General features: G+C 49.2%; 1 protein-coding gene across 1 annotated transcript; it reads left to right on the forward strand.

Moving 5' to 3' along the window:
- Positions 1-244: 244 nt before the first annotated feature.
- On the forward strand, positions 245-11,452 carry dipk2ab (divergent protein kinase domain 2Ab). The gene is given in 4 exon segments (XM_030349521.1): positions 245-710; positions 8,372-9,191; positions 11,028-11,141; positions 11,143-11,452. Coding segments are annotated over 3 exon segments (981 nt in total). The 5' UTR covers positions 245-710; positions 8,372-8,537; the 3' UTR covers positions 11,356-11,452.
- Positions 11,453-11,695: the final 243 nt, after the last annotated feature.

An 11,695-nucleotide genomic window follows, 5' to 3' on the forward strand; every position in this document is an offset into this window, starting at 1 on the left:
ACACACACACACACACACACACACACACACACACACACACACACACACACACACACACACACACACACACACACACACACACACACACACACAAACTTTGGGTCATCGAATGTTTTGAAAGCGTTCAAAATAAATCCACAAAAGTTCACATTGGGGGGTTGCAGGACAGCCATCTGGAGAGTCGTTGCTTAGCAACCGCGGTCGTAAACACCCGGCGGGTGTCGTGGGAGGAAGGCGGGGTGCCGTAAGGGGACGCTCGGTGTCGTGAAACGCGGAGAGGTCGCTGTTGGCAAAGTGGGAACAGATCCATTGTGGATCCGACTGAGCCGCAGACAGACAGGTCCGTGCTGCGGACAGACAGTTCCGTGCTGCCGCTCCGCGGACATAAAGCGACTCCTGACGGAATAATAACAATAATAACACGGATGTTAATGACGTCAGCGGCCGACGGTATCCGTCGTGAGGAGGACGTGAAGGAGGACCTCCGGGATCTCAAGAGTTAAGACATCACAACTGTTTATTTCTGAGGGGCTAACAGGCTAACCGGCTAACGCTCTGAAACATAATAACACACCGCGGGTCGTAGCTCCTCAGATCTCCTTCCCCTCGTCGAAAAGTACCCGGAATATTCCGGGCATATTCCGCAAAGGAGCGACGGTGATCGGGCCGCGTGCGAAAGTTTGGGACCGATGAGGAGCGGAAAGATTCAGGTTGGTTCATAATCTTCTTTAGTGTTATTACCCCGAACCCTCCGTTATGTCCTGGTCCTGACCCGGACCCGTACCCCCACCGCATCTCATTCTCCTGGTCTTTCATGGTCTCTCCTGGTCCCTCATGGTCTCTCCTGGGCTCTCCTGGTCAGCAGAGAGACCCTGGTTGGTACCACAGCAGTGCTGACCTGTATCTCTCTGCTGGTCCCTCCTGGTTGGTATCACTGTATAATGTTACTTCTCTACCAGGGAGAGTAGTACTTAGTGTAGCACTTCAAGTTCTTCTTCTTTGGTTCGACTGAGTTCGGGACCCGGGTCAGTTTATCTCCATGTTGTGCAGACCGACCACGACCCCGTCAAAGACGGATTCATTCAATAAACCTGTATTTATTCTGCAAAAGATCACAGTTCCGCGTTTATGGCCGTGGTATAAATGTGTCGAGTCTTTACTTTTAGGTTTGTGTGTGTGTGTGTGTGTGTGTTGTCGGTCCTTATTTGACAACTGTCTCTGACACGACCAGCTTCTAACTAGCTGGTTTTGCCTGACTAGCTGCTGGGTGCTGGGAACCATCAAGGCTTCTAGTTATGTTGTGACCCAGACTGTTGTAGTTATGTTGTCATCCAGACTATTGTAGTTCTGGTGTGATCCAGGCTGTTATAGTTCTGTTGTGATCCAGGCCGTTATAGTTCGGTTGTAACCAAAACTCTCTTGCTGCGTTGATATGATTTCTCAGCAGGGGACTGTCTCCATCAGGTCCCTCAGGAACGTCTCATGATTTAAACTGTCTTCTCCCTCCATGGTGAGAGACGTATTGTTCAGATGCTGTTGTTGGGATGTATATATTTAGTCGCTCCTTGTTCCCACTGTACATGGAGACCTCCCGATGGTACCGGCAGAGGTTTAACGTGGTGTGTGTGTGTGTGTGTGTGTGTGTGTGTGTGTGTGTGTGTGTGTGTGTGTGTGTGTGTGTGTGTGTGTGTGTGTGTGTGTGTGTGTGTGTGTGGTTTCTTCAGCGTTCCTCAGTGGGAAGGTTCCAGCCTTGTAGCGTTTCACCAAGAAACACACTTTTACTGCGATCAGTACAGAGTACCTGTCCCAGGAGGTAGAGCATTACAAGAAACGTTTTCCAGCAACCAACGGAAAAAATAGATAAAGATTGTTGTAGATCTAGAAGATATACTGACATTTGTTATAGACTGTTATAGATTACATATATTGATAGTTTAAGTAGGGTAGTTGTGTGTGTGTGTGTGGTTGTGGTTGTGTGTGCGCGCGCGTGTGTCGGGGGCTTTAGTTTGTGATCAAACATTATTGACTCACCGGTCAATAACCGTGGAAACAGAGCTCATGTCCAATGCCTCTCAACTCATCCACAGAGGAAGAGGGGTTAATTAATTATTAATTGAATGTCTAAAGATTAGCGGAAGAATAGATGAAAAGCAGAAGAGATGGACAAAAGTTAATCTCTCCCTCCCCCCCCCCCTCGGCTTTCAATCCAACCATCTGCCTCTCCCTGTCTGTCTGGGGTTAGGGTGTAGGAGGTGGGGTTAGGGTGTAGGGTTAGGGTGTAGGAGGTGGGGTTAGGGTGTAGGAGGTGGGGTTAGGGTGTAGGGTTAGGGTGTAGGAGGTGGGGTTAGTGTGTGGGGTTAGGGGGGTTAGGGTGTAGGGAGCTGGGGTTAGTGTGTAGGGGCTGGGAGGTGGGTATAGGGTATAGGGAGGTCTGTATTGAGTTGCGGTGGGGATGGTGTTGTGTAGTGTTGTGTCATGTGTAGTGGATCGTGTTGTGTACACGCCACGGTGTTCTCTCAACCCGGCGCCGTCACCACTAACACTCGTACAAAAGGTTCGTTCAAAAGCAGCCCCTGCTCTGAACGGTTTCATAAGCGACGTGTCGGGAGATTGAAACGCAGATCTTTTGTTTCCAGCCCTCTCGTGTCATTCTGTTTCAAGCGACGTGGGGTGTGCCTGGGTGTCGGTAATGAGGCGTTTTGGGTATCCTAACATCTGCCAGATCCACCACATCATCCTCTCGCTGCGACTCATCTCCAATGCATGAGCAGGAAAGTCATTCTTTGATTTGTCGAGGAGTCTCTGTGGGCGAGGCTGATGATCCCGGGGCCACTTGGGGGGGGGGCCGGGGGCCTGGGAGAGGTGTTTACCAGCCTTGATGAAGAGGGGGAGCAGACCCCGGGCTCCTCTGGCCTATGAGCCGAGGGGGGGGGGGGTAATTGAAGCGTTTCTGTGGCGATGTGAAGACTGGTCTGGCGCCTCAGTTTGGGTCCCATCTGGAACGAGCAGCATGTGGTTGGTTTCAATCCGCAGTGTCTCAAACTAAGTGTCTCTCAGGCCTAGCGGTCAGGGGGCTGCTGAACTCCAGCTGGACCCGAAGAAGAATTAATAAACTGTGATAATAATGTCCCCGTCTCTCCTGCACCACGGCTGGCTTGGTTTGGACGTCATTGCTTTAGAGTAGAGTCTGTCGTAATTAAACCATGCAAAAAAAACGTTAGTCGTTTCGATACCCGTGCAAGTATCGGACATTTCTCCGATGCTGCCTAAGATGCAGTATCGGCGAGTAGGCAGGGCTATGCTCCGATCTGATACCATCCCGTGACCTCACAAACACTACGGTGTTATGCTGTGTTCGTCAACGGTCAGAGGTGGAAAGTCTGAATGGGAAACCAAATCGTTATAACATGGATGCATGGACGCTCGACTAAAAAAATACCAATGTTTTATAATTTTAGGTTATACATCAATAAATAAATGCAAAAAAATGTAGACAGTAAATGAACCGACAATACCTTGCAGTCATCGTAAGAGAACCCTTAAATAATAACAAGTTCTATAAGTAGTTACAATGATAGATGCTGTATCAGTTTATACTTGGTATCAGCCGATACTCAAGTTCAGGTATCGGGGAGGAAAAAATGGTATCGGAACGTCTCTAATTGGATACTTCGTACCAGCTCTGCTTACTCGTCAGTGCTGTTGTCTAGTGTCTGCAGAGCTGCTGATGCTTAATGCTGGCTGGGTGTAAATCTCGTGTTTGTGGTGCCAATTGAGGAAGACATTTCCCGTGCAGCTCTATGCTTGTCTGTGGCTAATTAGTTCCTCGCGCCTCCCCTCTCTGGATGTGTCTCTGGTAGTGGAATGTATATTTCATATCATGCCGTTAAAGGTCTTCTGTAGGGATTTGTACAGAGAGACGCCGACGCTCTCTGTTTTACATACCCTGCAATCGATGGCTGGTGCTACCGCCCATTGTTTTACTGCAGAGCAATCAGGGAAAAGTGCAGAAGAATGATTCCATTAGGCTCAGAGTCGAGCCCAGGTAGCTAGGAGTCTTAACGCATTTAAAACCGCTTATTATCAGTTCAGACTTCAGGGAGGAGCACGACCAATGTTTGATATTCTGGGCCGATGCTGTTGCCGATATGAGTGGGTGAAAGAATTACAGATTTCTATTTATCTGCCGATATTTAAAATACAGATATACCCGCTTAAATACAGCTTCTCTGTAGTCGCAAGATGCTGAATAGAGAGTCTCTGTGGAGTCCCTATGCTACGGCTATTGTTGGAACATATTAAAGACGGATGTTTGTTTGTTGTCGACAGTTGTGAGTGCATTGTCATGGCGTACAAGAACCAGGTTGTCTCCTCTGTGGTCCCAACTTGTTCAATACTTTTCGTCATGAAAAACGAATTCATACCTCCAGCTCTGAACTCCTAGCTGCACTGGTTTTACCTTCAGACGCTGCACTGGTTTTACCTGGAGACACGGCACTGGCTGCACTGGTTCTACCTAAAGACGCTGCACTGGTTTTACCTATAGATGCTGCAATGGATCTACAGATATATGATGACATTTTAAAACTCTCTTTCACAGTATGTTCACCACAACGTGTTCGGTGCTGTACCGATGTTAATAAGGCAGATATACTGTATATAAGCAGTATTTAATAAGGCAGATTGATATACTGTTTGTAAACACAGTATTTGTTAGGGCAGCTATACTGTATGCAAGCAGTATTTAATAAGGCAGAGCAGTATTTAATAAGGCAGATATACTGTATATAAGCAGTATTTAATAAGGCAGATTGATATACTGTTTATAAACACAGTATTTGATAGCTATACTGTATGCAAGCAGTATTTAATAAGGCAGATAAGCAGTATTTAATAAGGCAGATATACTGTATATAAGCAGTATTTAATGAGGCAGATTGATATACTGTTTATAAACACAGTATTTGATAGCTATACTGTATGCAAGCAGTATTTAATAAGGCAGATAAGCAGTATTTAATAAGGCAGATATACTGTATGTAAACAGTATTTAATTAGGCAGATATACTGTATGTAAACAGTGTTTAATAAGGCAGTTATTCTGTATTTAATAAGGCAGTGATACTTAATATAAACAGTAATTAATAACAGTCTTTAATCAGGTAGATATACTGTATGGAAATTGCATTTAATGCAAAAATGCATCCGATTGTGGCCCCTTCACAGTCGGTAGGCTGGAGACTTTGAGAGTTCATAGAAGCGTGTTCTTTCCTCCTCACCTGTCTGGGCAGAGTCAGGGGGGTTTCTGGGAGTTGAGTGGGGAGATTCATGTAAGCAAACACGACGGGTGGTGCGCCTCTTATTTATGTGGAGAATATATCTGTTATTCCGTAGTACGATGGTGGTTTTATTGATAATATAACTGAAATAACTATTGACCACAGATATTTCCTTGTTATTTTCAGCTACATTTTAGTTGATGTAATTAATAAGGGCGATATATACTGTGTGTAAACAGTATTTAATAAGGCAGATATACTGTCTAAAACCAGTATTTAATTAGGCAGTTATATTGTACAGTATATAGTTATATACTGTATTTAATAAGGAGGTGAGACTTAATATAGACAGTATATAATAGGGCCGATATACTTAATATAAACAGCATATAATAAGGGCAATATACTGTATGTAAGTACAGCATTTAATAGGGCAGGGATACTTAATATAAGCAGTATTTAATAAGGCAGATCTACTGTATACATACAGCATTTAATAAGTCAGATATCCTGTGTGTAAACAGTTGTTGATAAGGCAGGTATACTAATGAGTATAAGCGATACTTAATACGGTACTTCAGAGATAACTGCAGTTGTTCCACCGTCTGACCTGGTTAGAGTATTTAAAGACTGGGAGACCAAAGATCTGTCGGTCTCTCTCTCTCTCTCTCTCTCTCTCTCTCTCTCTCTCTCTCTCTCTCTCTCTCTCTCTCTCTCTCTCTCTCTCTCTCTCTCTCTCTCTCTCTCTCTCTCTCTCTCTCTCTCTCTCTCTCTCTCTCTCTCTCTCTCTCTCTCTCTCTCTCTCTCTCTCTCTCCTGTTCCCTCTCTCTCCTCTCTCTCTGTCCCTCTATTTTCTCTCTGTGTGCCCCTCTCCATCTCTCTGTGTCTCACTCTCTCTGTGCCTGTCTCTCTCTCTCTCTCTCTGTGCCCGTCTCTCTCTCTCTCTCTCTCTCTCTCTCTCTCTCTCTCTCTCTCTCTCTCTCTCTCTCTCTCTCTCTCTCTCTCTCTCTCTCTCTCTCTCTCTCTCCTGTTCCCTCTCTCTCCTGTTCCCTCTCTCTCCTCTCTCTCTGTCCCTCTATTTTCTCTCTGTGTGGCCCCTCTCCATCTCTCTGTGTCTCACTCTCTCTGTGCCTGTCTCTCTCTCTCTGTGCCCGTCTCTCTCTCTCTCTCTCTCTCTCTCTCTCTCTCTCTCTCTCTCTCTCTCTCTCTCTCTCTCTCTCTCTCTCTCTCTCTCCTGTTCCCTCTCTCTCCTCTCTCTCTGTCCCTCTATTTTCTCTCTGTGTGCCCCTCTCCATCTCTCTGTGTCTCACTCTCTCTGTGCCTGTCTCTCTCTCTCTCTCTCTCTGTGCCCGTCTCTCTCTCTCTCTCTCTCTCTCTCTCTCTCTTCTCTCTCTCTCTCTCTCTCTCTCTGTGCCCGTCTCTCTCTCTCTCTCTCTCTCTCTCTCTTCTCTCTCTCTCTCTCTCTCTCTCTCTCTCTCTCTCTCTCTCTCTCTCTCTCTCTCTCTCTGGGGGGGGGGGGGGGGTGGTGTCTGTCTCTCTGTTCTTATCTCCTCTGTCTCTCTCTCGGTTCTTCTCTCCTCTGTCAGCCTCTCTCTGTCTCCGTCTCCATCTCTCTCTCTCTCTCTCTCTCTCTCCCCCTCTCCTCTCTCCCCTCTCTCTCTTCCCCTCTCTCCCCCTCCGCCTCCATCTCTCTGTCAGCCTCTCTCTCTCTCCCCCTCTCTGTCTCCGTCTCCATCTCTCTGTCAGCCTCTCTGCCCCGTTTGTGGGGGTAACGCGTTGACCTGCTAATCTGTGGTGTTTCCGTTAGTCATGCCGTGTCCTAATCACTTGTAATTGAGGATGACCGATTTACACGGTCAGAGGCATTGTGGCTCCTCCAAGAGACTAGCTGCTCCGCTGGCTAGCCTAGCGCCGCCGCCTGCCACTACCAGACTAGCGCGCTCGGCTACACTGCTACGCTATTGTGCGCTCATGAAGAGGAACTGTCACGCTCGGCTGTTTTGTACTACGACAGTACTGTTTCATACGTGCGTTGTGTATTTTATAATACATCAGAGTACTGCTTCATACGTTGGCTGTGAACGACTCGCATGGTGCAACATCAACTGACTTTATGAAGTCAACTCTTGGCACTCATTTGTCTGGGACTTGCGTTATTCACTGATGTCCATGGCCCAACTTTTCTGGCGTGTTCCCACGGACAAAATGACAGGTTAGGGGCCAATTACATGGCCCCGCAATCACAGGGACTCAATTGGGCCCTGTTCAAAATCACCTTCTTCGACAGCAGTTTGACAGCCGATGTGAACACATGACCAATTTCTTATTTTTATTAAGTGTATCTCTACCCTCAGATTGATCTCAAATCATCCTCATCGATATACAGACCTCTCTCTTCACTACAGACCTCTCTGTTCACTACAGACCTCTCTGTTCACTACAGACCTCTCTGTTCACTACAGACCTCTCTCTTCACTACAGACCTCTCACTCTTCCATACAGACCTCTCTCTGTTCACTACAGACCTCTCACTCTTCCATACAGACCTCTCTCTGTTCACTACAGACCTCTCTCTGTTCACTACAGAATATATCTCTCTCTCTGTCTCTGTGTCTTTGTGTGTGTTTGTGTTCAATACAGACCCTCTCTCTTCACTACAGACCTCTCTGTCTCTGTGTGTGTCTGTGCGTGTTCACTACAGACCCCTCTCTCTTCACTACAGACCTCTCTGTCTCTGTGTGTGTGTGTGTGTCTGTGCGTGTTCACTACAGACCCCTCTCTCTTCACTACAGACCTCTCTGTCTCTGTGTGTGTGTGTGTGTCTGTGCGTGTTCACTACAGACCCCTCTCTCTTCACTACAGACCGCGCTCCTCTCTCCCCCCCGGTTGTTGGACACTGTCTCCCTTAAAGAGCAGATTACAGGGTTGAAATGATAGGGTGGCACAAGAAAGGTTCAACTTCCCCTCGCTCCCCCTCCACCTCGCCTCCAGAATTAGTCTGTCGTATTGTGTGTGTGTTTGTGTGCGATCCCCCATAAGTCTCTGTTTTGTGTGGCGATGTCATCACAACACCCTCCTCCCTTCTCTCCCAGGCTGCCGTCTGATTGGACACCATGATTGACGGGCGGCCGTCCGGCCCCGGCCCCGCTCACCCTCGACCCCGCCCCCTGCTCTAGACGGCCTCCCCATGTCGGCGTGTCTAGACTAGCTCCCTCCCTCCCTGACCCTTGACCCCCCCTGACCCTGGCGTGCCCCACCATGCTGCGCATGCTGCCCCTGAAGCTGGGGCGCGTGTACCGCTGCGTGAAGCTGCTGGCGGTGGTGGGCCTGCTGGTCATCCTGCTGATGAACACCCACAGCCTGCTGGCGTCCTTCCAGAAGAACGAGCTCACGGACCGCCGCTTCATCAACCTCAACAAGTGCCCCGCCTGCTTCGGCACCAGCTGGTGCCGCAAGTTCATGAACGGCCAGGTGTCGTTCGAGGCCTGGGGCCGCCTGCGCTTCCTCGACGTGTTCAACGTGAAGAACGTGTACTTTGCGCAGTACGGCGAGCCGCGCGAGGGCACGCGCCGCGTGGTGCTGAAGAGGCTGGGCTCCAACCAGGAGCTGGCCGACATCGACCAGAAGATCTGCAAGCGGGCGACGGGGCGCTCGCGCTGCGACCTCATCCAGGGCGTGTACAAGACGGAGTTCGCCCGGCTGAACGGCGAGGTTCGCCTGCTGACGCCCGAGGTGGTGGAGGGCTGGTCGGACCTGGTGCACTGCCCCTCCCAGAGGCTGCTGGACCGGGTGGTGCGGCGCTACGCCGAGACCAAGGACTCGGGCAGCTTCCTGCTCAAGAACCTCAAGGACACGGAGAAGATGCAGCTGCTGATGACGCTCGCCTTCAACCCAGAGCCTCTGGTCCTACAGGTAGGTTATAGATGCACTGTGATGTAAACACTACATCTGTGTGTGTGTGTGTGTGTGTGTGTGTGTGTGTGTGTGCGCCCAGCCACCGCCTGTGTTTGATCAGGTGGATAACACTCCCCTCATCCCAGTCTTGTCAGGGTAGCATCAACACTGTAGCACGTAGCTCTAAGCGAACTTAAATGTGAATCACACGGCTGACAAGTAGCTCTAGGCTAACCTCTCTCTCCTGACCTAGATGACAAGTAGCTCGACTCCATTTAGAGGGCTTTGTTGTTGCTCTATTCTGATTGGTCGATGAGGGTGTTTGGGGGGGGGGGGGGGGGGTCTGTTTATGAATGGCAGACCTCTACTCTGGACGCTCTTTGTCGTCGTGGACCCCGTTAATACTCGGGGTCATAGTATAGATTTCTTCAGTAAGTAGTGTAATGTAAAAGGCGGGATGTTCAGTGACCGGGTCATTATGGGGGGTTACCCCCTGGGTGGGGAGATCTGCCCTGGGGGAGGGGGGGTTAGGGTCACGGGATCGATGGCTCTTGCTCGTTCTTTCGCTCCCCGGCTGATTAGACTGGAGGTCGCTGGCTGAAGCGCGTCAGGGAAGGAGCATGCCAGTGTCTGTTGTTGGATTCAAGACTCAAGATGGTTTATTGTCAAATGCACAACAATTATAGCAGCAGTCGCCGGCAATGAAATTCTTGAGTCTCAGGCTCCTTCAACAACGCAATATGAAAAGAAGAAGTGTAAAAGAAACCCAAACAAGATGTGAAATAAAAGAAAGCTGTGAACGAAATGGAATACTGGGCATGAAAATAAAAATATAACGACTATATGAAATGGAATACTGTACATTTGTGCATAAAAATATGAAATAAGAATCTTTATGCGTAGAGACGAGAGATGCAGCGCACTGAGCTTTTTCCTCAAAACTAAATATAGCTTTACTGTTTAAAATTGCTATCAAACGAAACTGTCTCTGGCTGTCGACGACCCTACGTTTTATTTTCCGACATAAAAGTCCTGTGAGGACAGTGTGTGTGTGTGTGTGTGTGCGCGCCTGTGTGGGTCTGTGCGTGTGCCTGTGCCGGTGGGGGTCTGTGTGTGTGCCTGCTCCTGTCCAGACATGCTATCTGTAGACTCTTGAGGACGGAGTATGCAGAGAATTCAGACCAGGTAGCATCATCTGCTCTGCTTGCTGCCAGGTGGCAAACTGCTGATTTGCAGGTGACGAGCAGTGCTGTAATAAAGCACACAAGGTGTGTCTGACACACACACACACACGCACACGCACCCCTCCCCCTCCACCCTAGGGAGACGGAGGGGTGTGCTGCGTATCATGCTCATTGAACTTTATGGCTCCTGGCCACGCCCCCAGCCTAGCTCCTGACCACACCCCCAGCCAGGCTCCTGGCCACGCCCCCTGGCTATCACTCTGGTCCACAGTATGTCTGACACGTTCGCTCCAAGAGCGTCCTTCACACGAACCCTCCATTGCCAAAGCATGTAGCAAGCCAAATATAGTACAACATGATACACGACTTGATATATGTAATCTCTAAATGTAAAGCATCGTGAAAGTGCTCCACTATCGAGCCTAAAGCACTCCAGAGAGAGCACAGCAGCACGAGCGGGTACTTAGAGTCATGTCTCGTCTTATTGTAGCGGTCTTTGATATATACGGGGATTGGGCTAACAATTGTTAGTGCTTAGCACCTTTTTCTCTTTCTTCTGACAAATGTACTTATTGTAAGTCGCTTTGGATAAAAGCGTCTGCTAAACGCCCTGAATGTAAAATGTAAATCGTGACAGGAAGGTGCCTCCGTCTCCTGTCCCCCTCTGCAGAGCTTCCCATCCGACGAGGGCTGGCCGTTCGCTAAGTACCTGGGGGCGTGCGGGCGCGTGGTGGCGGTGAACTACGTGGGCGAGGAGCTGTGGAGCTTCTACAACGCGCCGTGGGGAGAAGAGGGTGGACCTGGCCCGGCAGCTCATGGACATCGCCGAGCAGCTCACCAACAACGACTTCGACTTCGCCCTCTACCTGCTGGACGTCAGCTTCGACAACTTCGCCGTCGGTCCGCGGGACGGCAAGGTGATCGTGGTGGACGCCGAGAACGTCCTGGTGGCCGACAAGAGGCTGATCAAGCAGAGTGAGTCCTCCTCCTCGTCTTAATCCTCCTCCTCCTCTTCCTCCTTCTTCTCCTTCTCCTTCCCCTCCTCATTTGCCTTCTCCTCATTCTCTTCTCCTCCTCCTCATCCCCCCCCCCTCCTCCTCCTCCCCCCCCCTCCTCCCTCCGCCTCCTCCTCCTCCTCCTCCTCCTCCTCCCTCCTCTTCCTCCTCCTTCTCCTTCTCCTTCCCCTCCTCATTTGCCTTCTCCTCATTCTCCTCTTCCTCCTCCTCCCAGTTTACTGTTTTACAGTTAAACACTCAGTTACTTGCTAAATTCGATTAAACAATTAAATACAATACAATATAAACTACGATACACTTTAAAACACTCAGTTTACTAGCT

Source organism: Gadus morhua, chromosome 23 (assembly GCF_902167405.1).
Source record: "Gadus morhua chromosome 23, gadMor3.0, whole genome shotgun sequence".
Taxonomy (NCBI): Eukaryota; Metazoa; Chordata; class Actinopteri; order Gadiformes; family Gadidae; genus Gadus; species Gadus morhua.